The sequence below is a fragment of the Mastacembelus armatus genome, chromosome 3 (genome assembly GCF_900324485.2).
Source record: "Mastacembelus armatus chromosome 3, fMasArm1.2, whole genome shotgun sequence".
NCBI lineage: Eukaryota > Metazoa > Chordata > Actinopteri > Synbranchiformes > Mastacembelidae > Mastacembelus > Mastacembelus armatus.
In genome coordinates, this window is record NC_046635.1 from 3,607,036 (window position 1) to 3,627,285 (window position 20,250).

The window sequence follows — 20,250 nt, forward strand, 5'->3', positions numbered from 1 at the left end:
TAAAATTAATGGGAACTTTTTTAATTTGCTTAAAAAAAAATACTGAATACAGACAAAAATCAGCAGATCGCATAAGTTTACATCCTAAAATGAAAATTAAAGCCACAATAAAACATAATGTATAAGGATGAACTGACAGATTGTTTCACTTAACATACTTAATAAATCATCAGACTAATTTAGTTAGGACTAATTTTCAACCAATTCAATAATCAATTCAATTCAACTAATTGATGCAACTCTACATTCAATTTCCTAAAAGCCAAGGAGACTGAAAAGAATTTTCTATGTCTTGTAATTCTATAAGGTCAATTATTATTGACATTATATGCCAAATAAATGGCCATTTTGAGTAAGTAAATAAATTCCCAGCACTGACCTATTGCAACACAAATCAAAACATTTATTAAAACTCATTGAAACATGTGCAGGACAAAAGTTCAGATCTTCTTTTCAGGCTCCTCTAGTCCCTTTTTTGTATAGTTCTTGTTGCTTTTTCATCCCTTTTAATATTCCTGAGCAGCATCCAAGGAGAATTATGTCTTGAGTATAAAATATTCTTTCACATAATGTTGTACGTTCTTTGTTGTTTATCTAACAACCACAAAAGCAGCAGTAAAGCATACTCTTATAATCTGCAATTCACATCTGACAGGTGGCTTACAGAGAGTGCATCAGGCACACAGGGGTAACCTCAGTATTTAACAGCTTGTAGCCCTCATGATCACACCATCTCTAGTTCACAGAGGTGGTTAGTTAGACACCGAAAGAGTAGCTCAACTATGTGTCAATTTCACCTCTTAGCTTCAATGTATTTGCATGTATTAATATTACTAAACATTATAATTTTGTACTATTATTTCGACATGTTTGAAAAAAATATGTCTGACAGCGAGATGCTACAATTTTATAATAATGCATCAAATGACAATGTCTCAACAGTGTAAGAGTGTGCCTGCAGTGATGAACCTGCAGAGACTTATCACCTGCATCTGCAGCTCCTCTCAGCTTTATGGAGCTTTATACTGAGCTTCAGATCATTGTTAAGCTTTCCAGCCTGGAACTTTATTGTTTTGGTTCACTATCACTATTTCATAGTGTTGTTTTTGGCTTCAGCTAGCAGCTATTTTCAGTGATAGAGCTCTATAAAACCCATTATAAACTATGAGTGTAGTATACACAGCAGACACACACAGTTAATAACTACCTGGTGAACATAGTGGAGCATTTAGAAACTACACAGCCAGATATTTCCCTCAGGAGTAGGTAGAGACCAAAAACAGAGCTAAAAGAGAGTGCTGGACCATGATGGACAGAGACATGGCACCAAATTAATCTTATTGTTTCTCCTTGATAGGTGGATGTTTAAATAAACTGTTTGTCGACACGGTCCCTATATCACACTAAAAGGGAATTATCTGTCAGTGCTATGTTTACAACTTGTTCCCAAATGGCAAAAAGTGAGACCACACACTTGACTTCTTAGTTAAGAGTGTTATGCTGCAGATGAAAACAACCTTGATATGGTGCACAAAATTTAGGGCAGCAATAAAATATGATCATAAGCCAGTTGAAGTAATATGCTTATTATTCTGTTATTCTCTCAATTCATCTACCTACACACATAATCCAATGGCTTCTCATAACACAAACATATACACTCTCTCTATACTTTTCCCTCTCTCTGAACAAATAAAATAATAAAAACATCAGGGATGGGTACTTCAGGGATGATCAAATGCTGGTACTATACAATTCCTCTAATTAGACACTTGTGAAAATGTCTCCTCCACTTTCATGGAGAGAAGTGATAAGTGAATTGTTATTTTTTTAAATTAAATTAATTAATATGATATGTCTGACAACTTTAGGCCTTTATTCTAGATTACTTTATCTGAGATATGAAACTATCCCAGTGAAAATTGGTTGGAGTGATAAGGCCAATAAAATAAAATAAAGAAGTGAATACAATAAAAATATATTCCTTGCACTCTTCAGAGAGGAATGTGCAGTACATTGTTATTGTTAGATTTCTTGTGTCTGGCCAGAGAGCACACACAGCCAGCTCTCTACAGAGAGCCACTTACAGCTGCTCAATAATCCATTTACTTGCCTTTGCTATTGGCGTGACTGTAATTTCAATCACATGACAGTAGGGAGATAAGTGGGGAGCTGCCTACTGAAAGCTGCCTGATGGTGTCCTGGATTGAAACTGAGTAATGATTCTGTGCTTGCTGCCTTAGTCAAGAATCACCTGCTTCACTACAGTGATTGGAAAAAGAAACCTGAAGGCAAGCTTAAAGGCGCAGCTCTATACATGTCGGCCTAGAAAGGATGGAAAATACAAAGCATCTTTTAAGTGATTATGGAATGGTCAAACCTCATATACTCTCCCCCTGTAGCTTTTCTCTTCAGTAATTCTGACTAGAGTCCAGCTGACAGTTCAGGTTCCTTCGCATTAGAAAAAGGTGATTATATTTGTCTGTGTGAATTTTCATTTTGCATGAGAAACCTTTGACAATGTTTATCTTTAAGATTCATGATAAATGCATTTGGCGATGGCATTCATTAATTTTTAGACTTTCTTTAAACACTGACAATATTTTGATTAGTAGTAAGAAAAAATTGTTGCTTTTCTGTCACAGAAAAGAAATACTGCTTTGAACAATGATTTCTTGAGCTGCAGAACTAGCACCGTGACTAAACAGACTCTATAAAGTCCTTGTTGTGATTTTTTTTTTTTTTTTTTTTTGCAGGTTTCCCTACAAACTATTACTTGCTTCCTCACTTCATTAGCATTGCAAATAACACCTAAAGCAAGAACAGTGATGGCAACAGCAGAGGAAATAGGACATAATTAACAAATTACGTAAGAAGCATGAAAAGAATGAAAAGAACAGCATGTAGCTACAAGGGGGTGGGTGATGAGGAGGTGACAAGAGCGTATTACAAATCTGATTATACCTTAAACTTCACATTCTTAGATGACATCCATTTGTATCCACGCCACACCACAGATTTTATACCACAATGTCATATTAATACTAGCAATTTTAAATTAGACGCACAGTTCATCATAGATCTGATCAAGTCAAATGTTAAAAGCTTGTTGTTTACCTGCTCTATATGTTATCAAGCCCATTTATCACTTGTAATTGTTATAGTAACTACAACGCTGTATATGTAGTTATGTCTCCCAAGGGCCCGACTCCACCTACAAGGAGGTTCGGTAGGTTGTTATGATAAAAACTTTTTTATTTTTTATTTTACTTTTCTTTGTTATGGTTACGATAACATTATCAATGAGTGGTTTATGCACAAAGCTACTGGGTTAGCTTTAGGAAAAGACTGTGGTTTGTGACTGATCGATACAAAGTATGTTTCAAACTGGCGTCAAACACTTTCTGCCTATGGGAAAGTCTCATGTTTTTGGACCCATGCATCCATTCTAACCTCATCCTAACCACAGAACCCCGTTTTCTTCTTGGCTTGTGTCATAGTTACTGTTGAAAGATGGGAACTAGATTTAGCTTAGTGGGACTGATGAAGTTTCATATGTGTCTCCGGTGGACTTTGCACAAAACAAGAGAAAGAACCATTGGTCCTCATTTGTTACACTGCAGTTGTTTCTGAGTGAAACCTTCACTGACACCGGAAAACACGAACAATTTTAGTGGCCAGCTTGAAAAGTCCCATGATCCCTTTAATGGTTGTAATCAGAATTCACCAGTGCAGTCATGTAATTCCTTTGCTTCAGTGAATTGTAATGCTTTTTTTTTTTTCAACTTTATAACTTAAAACAGAATTTTCTTTAATAACTAAAGAAATGTGACTCTTTCTTTTTACAAACATGCCTATTTCCAGCTTATTTCTATGGTTAAACAACATTTGAGCACAACATTATTAACCACAACATTTTTTGGGGGAGGCTACAGAAATAGCCCCATATTATAGTAAATGCATCAAAGTAGTCCACAGGCAGACAGCTTCTCATGGGGTGAGTAGGGTACACCAGAGTACTACGAAAACAGATTTGGGAGTGAAATTGTAGTTAAACCTCTTACCCAAAGTGTCCTGTTTTACCATACTATTGCAACTGTGTGTTTACTTTATATTTCATTTCTAAAGGCTGTTAAAGTAATAGTTCAATTTTTTTGGTAAACAGGCATATTAGTTTCTTGCCAAGTGTTTGATGATAAGATTGATACCACTCTCAAGTCTATACATCAACTAAGCAGGAGGAACAGCTAAACCAGTTGGTTTTACATTGATTGGTTTTTGTGCACAAGTTCAATAAACAAGTGCTAAAAAGTGAGTAACCCATAATGTACAAATGTATATTTCCAAGAGTCTAATGCTTCTAGTCTTCATGTTAATCTGGATCTCAGATCCACTGAGATCACCATAAGTGATCAGAATGAAGGCCAGAACTACACACATTGGACAGCTGTTAAAATAACTAACTAACCAATGAAAACAAATTTCCATTCTGTGTGATTTTATGTTGTTAAATAGGTGTCTCTTCCAAAGCACTTTCAGCTTAATGCACTATATTACAGGGGAATAATGTTGGCAGTACCGGAATGAGTGAACGTATCTATTGGTAATGGACTCTGAGAAATGCTGTAATGAAACAATACAGAGAAAGAAAGTAGAAAGAAGAAAAGGGCAGGCTGTGATTTAAGTGCCACTACTCATCATCTGGTAAAGTCAAGGTCAAGACCTTGTGCAGTCAGATGGTCTTTGTGTTCAGCTTTTAAAGAAATGCTCGCAGTACCACTGATGGACTTAGCTGACTAGGGAAGATGTTGAATTAACAAAGAGCTAAAATAACACACAGCCATTTACAACATCTGTGGCTAAGCATGTGTGTAATAATGACAACCATCCCTGCTGTTTTTTTGCTCAGTAACTGTAAATCATTTCATAATAAAAGTGGAAAATTAGTTACTTGAATAGCTTTGACGGAGATCATGCTAAGCCAAAAAAAAAAAAAAAAAAAAAAACTAAACAAAAACAAAACTGTAATGATGGTTTTAAATACAAGCAAACGTTGTGTTTTTGTGGGTGTGCTTATTATTGTAATTGCTGGTGACATGCAATGAAACAGGGTGATCTCTGAATGAGTCTGATGATTATGTGGTGTGAAAGCTGCTCTGGTCTGTGTGGTGTGTCTGCCTAAATGTGGAGCCCCCCCCCCCCCCCCACCAAGTAAGGGTAGGGATGTTTCGGCACTGTGGCTGCAGCTCTACTCAACAAACCGGGCGTAACACAAGGAGTCCTGTAGTGAGGTAATGCAATATTCATGCTGGGGTGTGAGCAGAGCAGTTAAACACAGTAGAGTTGTGAGAAGCCCTTCCAACCCTCTATCAGGGAGCAGCTGCTGCTCGGGTTTGCTCCCCTCTCCAAAGCCTATCCTTTGCTCATGCATTGTCTCTTTCTTTCCCTGCCCTCCCCTGCTCCCTCTCTGCTGCCTCTCACTCAACCATTAATTTTTAATCACAACTTAAATGGCTGCCTTGGCTGCGGCTGTGGGGGCAGCAAGTCAAGGGCTCTTGCCTCTGGTTACAAAGAAGGAAATAAATTTGAAGAGATCAAGCTAAACATACAGGGGGGAGAGGGCTGACTAGGGAGAAATGTACAGGGAGGAAAAATATCAACTTGATGCTGCCATTACGGCTTAATTAGAATTTCAACTCTTTCATCTTGTGTTTCCCATTGTGCCTACTACAGGAAATTGAGATCAAATTAAGATAAAGAATTGGATTTTTCAAGGGTTTTTGGAAGCCATGAGAAAGTTAGAAAGGACAGAATGAGTGGATTTCGATTATTCGAGATAGCTGCTTAGATCTGTCAAATGGCAGACACTGCTTAAAACACTTAATCGACTGACAAAAAATGAACAAGCATTTATCTTGGTAAGGAAATGATAAGCCTCTAGATTGTAAAGTCTTGATGTTATTCCTTGTTACAGTTATTAGTGTTTGATTAGGGTTTTGTTCTGTTAGACAAAACAACCAATATTATCTCACTTTGGACTTTTTTTGTGGAATTGTAGAGTCCAAGTGATCAAATCAACGATTAAGAAAAATAACAGGCACATTAACTGGCTAATCGTTATTTTATCCAATTATTAGCTTCAGCCCTAGCTGACCTCCAGAATGATAAACGGAGTAGAAAAGCAAATAATAACACAGCTAACAAGTGTATTAAAGGTTAAACCACTTATTCATGAAGAACAAGGTTGTGTGGGTGTTAGTGAGGTGGCAGCGCTCAGGTTTTCCCTTGCATTATTTATTTTCCATGTTGGGGTGGTCTGACCCACACTTGTAATAAGAACTAGAGTCACGGTCTGTCAGGAGTCCCGGGGCAACACTGTGCGACCGTGTCCCTGGATCACTGCTCAACCACACAGGCCTCTACACAGCCACTGTTTGCTCAGACTTCACTTAGACTGTAAAAGTCGAGCCTTGTTGACACATCTGTGCAGTCTCTCCCTGAGGCTAATGGCTATTACATCTGTCTGCTTCTTTTCAGAGGGAGAACAAGAATCAAATGCTCTTTTGAAAACAGGCAAAGTGAAAAAACTGACAAGTGATGGAAAGCTGACAGCCTCCTCTGAGGGGAATTAGCACTGTTGATCTTTCTCACGAGTGCAGTAAGGTGATTACACTGGTTAAGTTGTGTTTACAAAGAAATGTTGATGACCTTATGGTAGCAGTGTGTCACTGTTTTAACTACACATCTGCAAAGCACTGCAGAGCACATTGTATATGAAACATATTATATCATATGTCTGCATCATGTGTGTCATTTTTAAGAGCGTTCAATATTTGAACAACTCACTGCACAAACATTACAAAAACATACAAAAGACAAATAATGACAAAATAAATAATATACTGTACATGCCAAGGTAAAGCCAAAATACTTGCTGTTTCTGGAGCATCTGGTGATTAAAAAATTATTCATATCTCTTTGTTTTAGTCTATTTTTGAACAGATTGTGGATATAAAGGCTTAAAATATAATGATCTGGCAACTGTTAATGTCTAGTTGTTGTTGTACAAAGCTTTTGACCAAATAGTAAAAAAAACAACTCAACTTTACACATGAATATTGTATAAGTGATATCAAGATTATGCTGCAGTAATAACACTCTTTATCTTAATTTGTCAATTTTGTTTTCAATAAATAAGATTAAACTATTGAATATATTTCACTCAAAGATCAGACTGACTTAAACGAATAAACTATATTGGCTGATATTATCAGATCACATATTAAAAGACTAATTCTTTAGTTGTAGAGTGTCAGAAAAACATGAATAATACTGCTACAATTCTGTTAAGTATAAGGTGAGGTCTTCAAATGTCTGGTTTCCTCTAAAAATTAAAATTCTTAGATATTTAAAATGTATTATCAAATCCTCACGTTTAAGAAGCTGCAAACAAAAAAATCACTCAATCATTTGATTCATTTTCTTTTGATTGACTAATTAACTAATCAATATATAGTCCTTTGTTAATGTATGACCTCATCAGCTCAGCTGTGAGTGTGTGACGTTCTTAGCTCAGCTCTCATGTAAAAACTGACCAGCACAGAGAAAAATACAGTGGAAAAGCAAAGCAGAACCGACCACATCGGCCCAGGTTACCAGTATGTTTTACAGCTCATTAAGTTCCCATGGTGGAAATCTACTTTAATTGTTTTAGTAATCAGGATCTGTGAGTATGTTGGCCAATAAATGAAATACATCCACTGACACTTTTCAAGCATCTTAAATGAGTCATTGATCATGTGTAGTTTAACATCCTCACCTCCATCAGCTAATTGTAATGTGCAGATAATCCACCTATTGATCCTCAGTTCCCAACCTGACAAAGTAACAAACAACTGAATTCATGCAAACTAGAAGACGTCTCCAACACAAACACAGCCACTGGCTTACATTCATTCCCTGTAGACTTATTTAACCTAAACCATAACCACAATCACTACTGACCCTAACCTTAACCTAAACCTAAACTTCACCCACCCAATTCAATTCAATTCATTGTATAGCACCTCCCAAATCATCACCCTAAAATTTAATGATTTACATGGTGAGGAGGAGGAAAGAAGTCTCACACACAGGCACACACACTGAGACAGGTATAAAATCTCATTAATCAAGGACATTGATCATATTGCAAAGCACATCTGTCTGTATCATCCTTCCCAGCGCTGACCCACATTCATTTCTCTGAAAGGGCTACAGCAGATACAAAGACAGGAGGGGAAAAGATGAACAAAGTGGAGAAATCACCAGGAAACATTGGAAGGAAAACAGTAGCAACATAACAGTCAAGTCAGATAGGGCCAAATGTGTCATTATCTGTTTTACTATTTGACCATATGTAATCTGTGTTAGAGAACTACAATTTATAATGCACCCAAACGAAAACGCTGAATCAAAACAGAAAATATGTAAAAACACTGACTGGAAATCTACTGTGATGAACTGAAGCCACTGTCTGCTTTATGTACCTTGTGCATCTCCATTCACTGCACAAACCCGTATAAATAAATATTGCGACGCCATAAAGCCAGTGTGCCACGTTCACTGCTTTGAGAGGAGATAAGCAGCTGAATGTCGATTAACCCTTCTATACAAGCCTCAGGTATAAACGAAACCCACTGATGATAGCTCGAGCTTGTGTGTGAAAACAGTTGCACTTTATTTTTCCCTGGGAAAAGAGTAAAATCACTTACAGCGCAGAAATCATTTGGTTCAAAAGCCACTGTGCTGGATGCATGAAACAAGCATTTGTTTGATACATTTCCACCCACTCCTGAAGACTAAATCAATTTTGATCTCAGGAGCATAAGCATCACCAGAAAACCAGAATTGTGCAATAACACAGTAACACTTATCTGAGCTTCTTTCGCACCGACAATATACTATATGTAAATGGCTTCATCACATAGAGACAGATCACACCTGTTTACATCTTTTTCAAATAAAATATTTACATTTGATTAAATAAATCCCCAAGTTTGACGTAGAAAGAAAAGTTTATTAAATAAACGTGACACCAAAGAAAGCACTGGCATGCCAAATGCTGATTGATATGGATTTTGTAATGGTGACTGATAAAGGCAACAATGCCTGGTTAAGATAAGGAAAGACAAATCTATTGCTACAGCAAAGAGCAATTTCTATACACAGCTTTTTCACCCTTTATGGAGAGGGAGGAGATTTCATTACCAAGAGCAGGTGATAAAAGACACTACACAATCAAAAAACAAACATATGATATATATTAATATATATATATATATATGTGTGTGTGTGTGTGTGTGTGTGCGCGCGTATATGTATATGTATGTATACGATCATGTAAATATAGAGGACTGCAGGTCACAGAGCCAAATGCCATGCAGGCATATGTGAAGTGGTTGGTTGATTGAGCTCCTTTCAAAAACGAGGTTTCCAAATCGTGAGTTTAAAAGAAAAAAATGTAAATGTTTCACAAGTTGCAGATACAAGTATAAAAGAAATGGCCAAGAAATTGTCTCCAAAAGTCATACATTTTGGGCTGCACTGGGACATGCTGTGCAGAACCTCACAGACATGAGCAGCTAATAAAATTTATGCAGTGAAGTGGATGTGGATAGAAATAATTAGGGTTTTAGAGAGTAGGGTGTGTTAACAACGGGTCCCAGTACATCATGTTTATTAAAAATCCAAATTTTAACAAAATACAACAACATGATTTCTTTTACATATCTTAATTTAGTCTAGTTCATGTAGTGGTGTCACTGAATCAGTAAGGACAAGCAGATACCGTATAAGTTTATTGCTTGGGGCTCTCTCTTGCTCCCATTCATGTGTACTCTGGTCTCTGCTCAACAGCTCAGCTCTCTACTCTCTCTTCTCCTCTCCCCATTAACCGGCTGACAGATCAGTAATAAACACAGCCTGTCACCTTCAAGGCCTGCCTCTCATTTACTAGAGAACACATGAAACTCTGCTCTCTCATTCCCTCTCTGTCTATCTTTCCCTCTCCCCTTCATCCACTGAGCTCACTGGAGCCGAAACCTGATTTTTGGCCCCTAGCCGCCTCTGAGGCAGCAAATTCTCGCCTGCACCTAGATAGTCCTGAAAATGGCATGAATATTAAATGAGAAATCCATGAATAAATAAGCAAAAAAAGCAGATGAATGCATAACAAATGAAGAGAATCATTTATTTGTGATGTATACTCACAAGTCCCTTGGCATGTGGCTGTTACACAGGGACAAGTAAATATAGATTTTCTTGCTTCAAGCAATTCCCATAAGGGTGCTTAACATGTATTGTACTAAATTTCAGTGGTCTGTATTTCCTAACAGAATACATAAAGACAAACTACAGCACAAACAGTAGGCACTAGTGAATAAAGGAACTATATATGTTGCTCTGGTATTGTATTTTATTTGAGGAATTGATACATGTATTTCAAATTGCTGTCCCATCATTAAACAAACTCAAATGAGCAGTACAACAGTAGTCTGTAGTTAGATACGGTAAGAGTTTTATCAAATCTGACCCATCTGAATCCTACATATACAGCCAGTTGTCATTCAGTGTTTTTACATTCAATAGCTACTACTCTAGCAATATTAAATTGCGGTAGAATCTAGCATTCTCACAATGAGTTTAAATTGTCTTCACATATATGAGGGGAATGAGACATATTGTGGGTGTAGTCCAGTGTTATTGTATTAATTCTGTCTCACTGATATCAACCTCAGTGCTTGCTGTTCACTCCACTAAGGCTCTAACAGAGCTGTATTAAGTGACTGTGAACGCACAGGGAGCCTCCTACCCATGCTGCCTCACACTAACAATGATCAACTGGTGAAAGACGAGATTGCTTTCTTTGTTAAGCTGTCAAATGAAATGCAGTGCATCTGTCATCAATGTTAGCGCTGGCCATGAATGTTCATCAAAAACCCAGAGACGAAACAAAACATGGTCGTTTTGTCACTTTTATAAACAGTGGACCAGGTTTAAATCTTGCAGGGAGTAATGAAACAAGAAAAGCTGCCACAGCGAGCTGTTAGATGAGGAGCTGCAGGCGATCGGCTTACCACCTCCAACTCCTCAGCAAGATAACACGTCTATTACTGTGCCCTGGTATTGCGTAGAAATCAAATCATAGCTGCTCATGGTGTGGTGAAAAAAGGCAAATCATTGACTGATTTCTTTATTACAACAACATGAGTTTGTTTAGCTGCACTGTAAACGGATACACCACTCGCTTTCCTTTTGCTTTTGCTGCGGCATTGAAATGCACTTGCTGGCACCATAGGTATCGCCAATCACTTGACCAAAATGAGGACCCTTGGGATTTTAAGATATACCATGTATACTCACACAAGAAAGACAGATGGATCTGCACACTGACGGGGCTCAGACAAGATGTGAAATGAAGGCTTCAGTTCTTTCCTTTTGAAATAAAAGAGCTAACATAACAGAAAAAAATTAAGTCTCTAGTTTGATAGTGACAAACTAGCGCAATTTCTCAATAATTACCCAGCCCACTGTTTTCTCTGAGCATTACAATTCTTTACAAGACATTGTTTTTGCCTGTTTAAAACTCTTTTTATAGAAAACTAGATGGACAACACAACCCAAACAAGACAGATTTAGCTTGGCTGTCCATCCAGTAATGGTGAGGATGATTACAGTGCCTTTCTCTTGATATTTACCACAATAACAAAATAAGATTGCATATTTCCATCCATGCCTAACAACATATGACTACACACATGGTATTAGAGTTTCCACAAATTATACACACTGTAAAAAATATTCCTAAGTGGATGAAATGTAAGAAAATGATTTGGAGCATCAGGTTTAAGACAGCAGAATTACTCTGTTGACCTCGAGAGCCTTTGAAATGACTCTGGTCTCCTGTGATTGAGATTATATATGTCAATGACTAGAGCTACATGGCGACAAGAGATAGGAAGATCTCATTCTGACCTGCTGCTAAAACTGAATTTCTCATTTGAGCAGTAATATTCATGACTTCCTTCTTTGTCATTAGATCAAACCTCAACTCTTTTGTATCTGCTAGACGAGCCGTCAGTGTGACGACTCTAAGCCAGTGTTCACAAAGCTCACACTGAATTATATCACAAGAGTTTTATGTTTAGTACCAAATTGAGTGAGCTGGGAATGACTGTTCCTTTTTAAAGACCTGTTAAAGGGAATTCTATTTTGGTGCCATAAAGGAAAATAATTATCTTTTTTCTTCTCCACTTGCTGTGACAAGTTCTATGTGTGATCACAGAGATTCATTTATGTGTAGCTTACATCTGAATGAACTGCTCGGCATTAGATTGGAAAAGCCTCAGAACAAAAGGCATTAGATACCTATGAGATTATGAACCAGACTTCAATACCATAGACTGAACTGCTTGACTCCTTTGCCTTACAGTGTTGAAAATTAGATGCTTGTCCAATAGCCTGACCATGGACATTCTGTCTTGCTGTCAAGGACTCTTTAAACAAGTCTTAAAGTCATTTGAGTCACTGTTCACACTCGGATGCAACTGAATTTAAATATTCTTCAAAGGAGCCATAGCAGGAAGGTCAAACATAATTCCCAGGTTACTTTACTCTGCCATGCATAACAAGTTCTATCTTCTGTTCAGTCCCAACACAAGATGATTTAAAGTTCAACACTGGAAAAATCTAAATGTAAGCCTGACCAAACTCAGACACGAAGAAAGGTGCATTCTTTTGGTGCAGGGAATAAGCTCATCTCTAACTCCTTGCAGTTTCATTTGACAAAATAGGTGGAAGAGAAATGGCTCCTTCTGTGACAGTGAAAAGAGTCACCAGCACAGATTGAACTGATTACAGTAGTTTGAGCTCTGATTACACAGTCTTGTCCAGAGTCTAGTCATAAAATGAAATGTGACTGGTGGCCCCCAACTGTTAAATTTAAGTCATGGATCTCTGCACGCAACAAAATAATGAACTATCCTATTTTCTTTTAGTCCATGGAAACGCCTGAATACTGTCTAAAACCAGTTGTTACGAATTGATAAAAGTTATAATTGGTTTTTATTTCATTTTGTATTAAGATTAGCTTATGTTATGCAACTGCTTTTGGCAAGGTCAAGTCATTTTAGTAGAAATAGACCTGAAGAGGAAAACTATTGCTAAAACTATTGTTAGAAAGTGAATTAAATCTAAAAAAATGTAAAGTATATGGTGAAGAGAAGGTTTGGTTTGGTATGTTGTATTAGACCTAACACAACCTACTTGAAGAAAATGTCTTAATGGTGTTTAAGTTTTGTTTCACTTTTCTAGCTGTGTGTACACATTACACAGCGAACGCAGCCTATGAAAAATAGGGGGGAAGCGACAGATCGTTATAAGGGGATAGAAAAAGGAAATGCAGGTTCATGTCAGAGAGCCAAATAGCTTTCAACACCCAGACTGACCTTCAACATACACAGAAACACACACACACACACACACACAGATACAAATGTTCACAGGATGTGACCATAAACCATAATGTGCATCCCTTATTACAGGGAGTCAGCCTTGGCTGTATGCCATTTTAAATGTCACACACCCCCACAGGGCAATGACTGTTCAACCTGAGTTTGCATTGAACAGTGCCTAGCATATCACATACAAAGCCAAGTGTAAAACTAGCAAGAGAGAAAGGTAGCATCACATTATTTGATGTTTCCCAAATGCATCCAAGGGTCTTCATATGTATGTAGGTGTGCCAGCTTTTCAGTTTTTGCAAGCTTCCAGCTGCAATATGCGATGTTACTACACTACCTGCAAAGCAAAATATTTGCTGGAACTGACAATCATTCAAGAAACAACATGCTCAACCAAAGCATTATACACCCTTAAGCCAGCTCATGTTTGGCTTGCCGGTCAGACAAATCAAAACAATTCCCATTCATATAAAAACATAACCAGCTGTGAATTTGCAAGCACAGAATGCAAAAGAGCCTGAGTTAAAAAGGGATGAATGAAGAAAACAAAGCTCTAGCAAAGCAATTAGACCAATATATTTTTGCCAAATCAGATTGTTTGATTTAGTGTTATACATGTTCTGTCTTTGGTTTTGATGCCATTTTATATGTTGTAAAGACTCATCACTGTTAACTACTAACCTGCTAATAATTATTAAGGCTTCCACTCTCATTTTCAAAAACATGACCGTAGAGTTAGCTTTAAAAAAACAATCAATTTAAGCATTGACCTACACATCTGAATATTAAAAAGACCCTATCTACCACAATACTGTAAACAAACAAATGAAAAACAATCATGTTATGTAAGAATGCATTTAGTTTGCTAAAAGGCATGTAAAGGCAAGGGAATGCTGATGACGCATGAGATGGCTGGCGATGCCAGTGACAAACAGATCTTGTCAATGTAACCTGCTGGAAGAGCAAAAAATACTTGTGCTAAGTCTCCCTGAGCAAGATGAGCAGCAATGCCTTGACCCGTGAGATGCAGTGGGAATTGAGGTGGATGAAAGGGCAAGAGAGTAAGAGAGTGAGATAGTGAAGAGCTGACTGGAGACAGAAGAATAAGGCTGGCTAGACTGTGTAGGTGGAGTGGGTCATTAGATCCAATCCAAATACGAGGCTAACCTGTACCGCTGAGAGCATGTTGTGATTAATGCACAAATGAATAATACATTCAACACTGAACTGAACATGTCTATTAGTCTCCAACAGCTCGACATGTATTGTATTATTAAGCAAATGGCTTTTATTCATTTTCATGGGTTGATACAAAATGAATAAACTATTTTAATCATTTGTGATACTCTGAAAACTATATGTTAAAAAACGCATGTTCTTGATTGATGAATGGCATATTGTCCTACACTCAGAATAGGAAAACAACTGACTGTTTCCATTTTTTGGGCTGTTCTTACATGTGAATTAGTTACATTGCCTTCTTTAGGGATTCTGGTTGTTAATTAGATTTGTAAAAACGCTGTTACCAGGCTGCATTACTAAACAGCTGTCAGAAAATTAACAGTGTTAGCGGTGATGATGTGTGTGTTTGGCTGAGATCAGGTATATCAAATTATGCATGTGTGAGCCAGAGCTATAAAAAAGTTGGAAGGCATTTAGAGAATAAGTAGGGCAACGAACAGTGTAGTACCATTAAATCTCTAAGCAGGCAAAGACAAGATGTGACTGATTCAAAATAAAGGTAACTTACATAAAATCACTGCTGACAGGATTTCTTTCTGGATGTTAGACAGACACTTGCATCCAAACAAAACCATAGATTGAAGGCTTTTACGAACATGGTTCGTTTGTCTGAGTCAGTATTTCAGTATTTGATCACTTTTCAGAAAATAAATCTTCATGTTCTGAGTTTACGTGATATCACAAGTTTGTTTTATTGGAGATAAAGAAATTTTAAATGTAAAAGATTGAGATTGCAGGTACTGTAAAAATGTGTCTATTATTGGTTGGCAATTCACAACAGCCATGTTAAACAAAACCATATTTATTTACCCACCAATAAAAAGAAAGCTGCTGATTCAAATTACCACAAGCACCACATTATTTTAAATAATGTAAGTATAGATTTCCCAACAGCAGTCTGCCTGTAACAGCAAGCCCATAACGATGTGTCAGCATGTGTCATCATGTTTAGCCTATTATTTAAGACTGTGTTAATCCCAGCTGGAATGAAAGGTATAAACAATTTAATGCTACTTAATAGTGAAAACGAAAACACAGCTGAAGAATTCACCTGTATTTTTAGTATTAAACTAGATCAGTAAACAGACTGAACTCATTTCCTAAGACCTGTTGACAACCTTTTTAACAAACGCTTTGTTTTCTACTCCATGCTGAAGTCCTAAAACCTTTTTAACAAATTCTTATTTTCACAAAAGAACAATTATCGCCATCAAATCTATATTAGTTAAAAAAAAAAAAAAAAAAGGTTCCACTACATTTTATCATGAGCCTCTGAAAAAAGCCTTCGCCATCGATCTGGAAAGGTCTGAAAGAGGTACAGCTGCATAAACAATCCTCTCAAGTCTTTAGAGGGTTTTGAAATATTAACAAAAGAGCTTGCAGGTACATCATTTTGCAGCAGCAGCTATGGCAGCAGAGGGAAAATGTGTGCAAGTCCTATTATAAATCACACAAAACAGCAACAACATTGCACATCCAGGCCCGGCTTGTCCCTCAGGCAACCTGACAGCAAAATCCTGTCTTTACCGATGGCTCTCTGAGAGCATCTGTACATGTGTATGTTGGAGCTTGCTCTGTGTCTGTGTGTAATTTTGCTTTACTAATAAAAATACAGTAATCAAGTTTTGTGCCTAACACTATCACTCTTTTACACATGTATTTGTGGATGTGTGTGAGCATACACTGCAAAGAAAAGCTGACAGTGAGCAAAGAAAAATCCTTAGTTGGCTCAGGCTAATTTCACCCACTCCACTTTCCCTGACATGAAAGGAGGAGGACTTACATATCTTGTGCTTTCCTTTCATGGGGAATTTCACCAGCAGCTCCTGGGGGTTGCTGCAGATGAAGACGAATGGGGAAGCCGACTCCTCACAGGTATCTGGGAACTGTAGGGGTGGTGTTGGGGAGGGATGGAGAAAACAGCAGTTTAGCATTTTCTTTCACAGAACTAACACGACCATATTGTGCACAAAACATGCTAAAGCTCCAGATGTCTGGTGTCATGGTTATGAATCATTCAGTGGTTGTCTCTGCTTATACACCTACATGAAACTAGATGTCCTCCATGCCTGATGTAATACTACATGCCTGACAGCAACTGATAGTTATGAGTCTCACTGGGTTTTTTGCACTATAATTACACAACTAATGATGCTGTTGCTAATGGAAGCAGTCGCACCACTAGCAAATAGTAAAGATGAGAGAAAATTAATTACAACCAGCACCAAAATCCAAGATATCAAGTCTTTTTCAGATTCAGAGAGATGCATGTGCCATACTGAATCACAATACCACAACTGTATTTTTGAATATTTATTGCATATAGAAATGTTACTCTCCAACATCTAATTCATATTTATTATTTATACTAGCAGATTTCTCCATGTACAGAAATATGTCACATTTAACTACATCTATGACATATTTATGCATTCCATATAGCATGCCATACCACATTCCTATGAAGGAGAGGGTGTTTTACAGCACATAACTGACAGCAGCCAACAGCATACAGAAGCCTAGAAACAAGAGAAAACCTGTCTCTCCCTGTGTTATTGATTGGCCTCACAGGTGAGAGAAGGGAATTGACTGACACAGTGACAAAGGAGTCATCTTTCCCATCACTGGCAGCCAACAGCTCTCAGCTCATCCAATTTCCTCCGGCGCTATCAGATAGTGCCCATGATTGCATCTAGCCAGCGAGGAAGCGGCTCTTTTCATGACAGCATGCTTTTTCCTCTCTCAAACCCCCTCTCTTATTCACAGCCTCTCGATCTCCCTCAAAGGAGCACTGAAGGTTGTGACAAATTTGAGGCTTTTAAGGAAAATCAACAGTGCCTGCAACCCTCTGTATGGTCCCTGACAAACTGGGGAGAGATGATAGAGATGTTTATTTCAGATTAGAGTCCATGTTGACTTGAGTGTTATATACCAGCGAGTGATAAAATATGTAAACACTCAGGGTCGTTAGACATTGATGGGGACCCTAAAAGAGTCCCTTGATGCTTCCTTCCTATGGCAAATGACTCAGTGATTCAAATTAAATTAGGTCTCAAGTATGCAGTCTCCAAGTGAGAAAATACCCCTGACAGCACTTGAACAAAATTATCTGTGATTTAGCAGGGGTTAAACAGGGTGGAGGTTGTGAGCCAAAAAAAAAAAGTAAATGTTAAGGGCTAAGGCTGGTGATATGCTTTATTTCTCTCATTATCACCAAATCCTACAAAAAGATTAAAGCCAACAACAGTATTAGAACAAACAACAAGTTTATCAACAACAGGATCTGTACCATTTCCTCCGTGGCTAAAGCTAAATACAACTTTTCCCTCTGAGCCAAGGACCTTCATTATTGTGCAAAAACACAAACAACAATAACCAGCCAAATTGCTAAACCTGCAAAGATCTGGTTTATTACTGTGAACAGATGACACTGTAACCCTGTTAATACTAGCCCATCAAAAATGAATGAAACACAAAGTTCTACAGTGGAAATCATGATATATATTTTTTAATGGTTTCAAACTGCCACACTCCAAGGCAGAGTAACAAACTGTTGCAGAGAAAGTGGACGGTGAATAACAGGTTAAAAACAAGGATAATGGTGCAGTATATTTCCACACATTCTCTCCAGGAAGACATTCATAGTGTTTGCATAAAATGGGTGTGAATATCAGATTGTCTGTTTTGGGACGTTGCCGAAATAGTCAGACATAGTGTGCCCAGTACAACGCGGTAAAGATATATCTGTTTAACCCCGAACAAATGCCTCTTTCAGTAATGTTTGATAAAAAATTTGAGCCCAGCAATTTTAGAAAATAACTGAGCCTTTATAGAAATGAAAGTAAATTTGTGACCTATTTATAAAAGTGTTTGTGGCTTTGTGGAACAGACAGGGTAATGAAGTTGGACAGCACTTAGACTGTGTGCAGGGAAACAACAGCACTGTGTGAAAAAAAACATCCACCAAATTCATTTGTGTGTGACGGCACCAACGCAGAGCCTCTAATTTTTCCACCACATAATGCAGTGTCATCCGACCAAGACCAGCACTGGGCAATCAAATTTGTCCCAGCATACATTCGTGTGGTCATACCTTGCGATCACTGTAATGCAAGATAAAAAAATTACTACTGTGATGAATTTCTCCTTCATAGTTTCTCATAAGCTCTTTCTCGCAGTGAATTGGTGTCTGATGAGCCATCACACTCTGGATCTAACTGGTTTTCCTGAATGGTATCTTCCAACCAGAAACCTGAAACAACTTGTCCCCGTTGTGTTTTTTTTTGTGTTTTTTTTTAAATAAACACAGAGGTATCATGAGTTTTTTGAACAAAAAGGGAAATGCAGAATAACACATTTCATCTTTTAGGCACATTAGGTTCAGATTAAAACTCAGAAGCAAAAAATGGATAGCAATCACGCTTGACATTTCTACCCTGAGGTATGCATTTTCTTTTATATATGAACTGGGAGTGTCCCCCTGTAACAATTAACCTCCACCAGATTAGAAAGAAGCAATACTTTCTTTTATCAACTTGCCAGAGGGGACATGCATTTTCACCTACAATGTAAAAATCGATCCTGTGAACTGTTAAGTCTAAGCAGTGCTTCTCAAATAGCTTACTAAGGTGAGCAGCCTAATTGAGTCTTCACTTAAATGTACATGTGAGGCACTTAGGAAGACACTTTAATCCAGAGTGATTTAGAAATGTGCACAGTAATTACATTTAAAGAGCTATTAGTCAATGCCATTCATTCTTAGAGTTTTACAAAATCTGGTATAATTGCATGGTTTACCAGTGATTTTGTTCAGATACCATTTATAGACCTAGGTCTTGTGTGAACAGCAATAATCAGGAATTAATTTGTGACAGCAATGTGGTGTATGTGGGTCACATGTTGGCTAAACACACGTTCATTATTTGTGCTTCTGAAAAAAGTGGTCCCTGAAACATCGAAAACACAAAAAGCACAGAAGAAATGGCTGTACATTGAATAAGATGACAGTATTTGTATGATCTAAGAATCATATAAGAAATGCTGAAAACAGAATACAGCTATGTTTAGTGATTTAAAGTGCAAATAGAAAATATTTTCCAAACAAAAGAAACATGAGCCACTTCTTGCAAAGATTACTTCAGCCTCATTTGTGATCGCCAAAGAAATTCTGTGCTACACAAGATGACTGTATTGTCTAAGGTACACAAGGAAACAAAATGGTGGTGGTCTTGCTAATTTCAGATGAAACAAGCGTAGCTGCAGCCAGAGCTCAAGTGTGCTCATGTGAGACCCCGCCAGTTGCTTGCTTTTTCATCCTCCATTAGCTAATTAGCATTTAAAGCTGTTGAATGTGCTGCTTTGCCCCACTCCCTCCCCCACCTAATTGTTTCCATTCCATGTTAATCAAAAGGGCACGAAACATTGGGGTCGTGAGACAAGGAGGTTTTCTAAAGCCCTCCATATTCTTCAGGAAGGATCTAATGTAGTCAGAGTGGACCTGCTTACA

The 20,250-nt window shown here is 37.7% G+C and overlaps 1 protein-coding gene across 1 annotated transcript in view; it reads right to left on the minus strand.

Annotated features, from left to right (window-relative positions):
- trip4 (thyroid hormone receptor interactor 4) overlaps window positions 1-20,250 on the minus strand; it is a 59,465-nt gene that overhangs the window by 18,301 nt on the left and 20,914 nt on the right. The window contains exon 12 of the mRNA XM_026320556.1: window positions 16,528-16,630. Within this exon, the coding sequence (XP_026176341.1) occupies window positions 16,528-16,630 (103 nt within the window). The remainder of the gene's footprint in view (window positions 1-16,527; window positions 16,631-20,250) is intronic.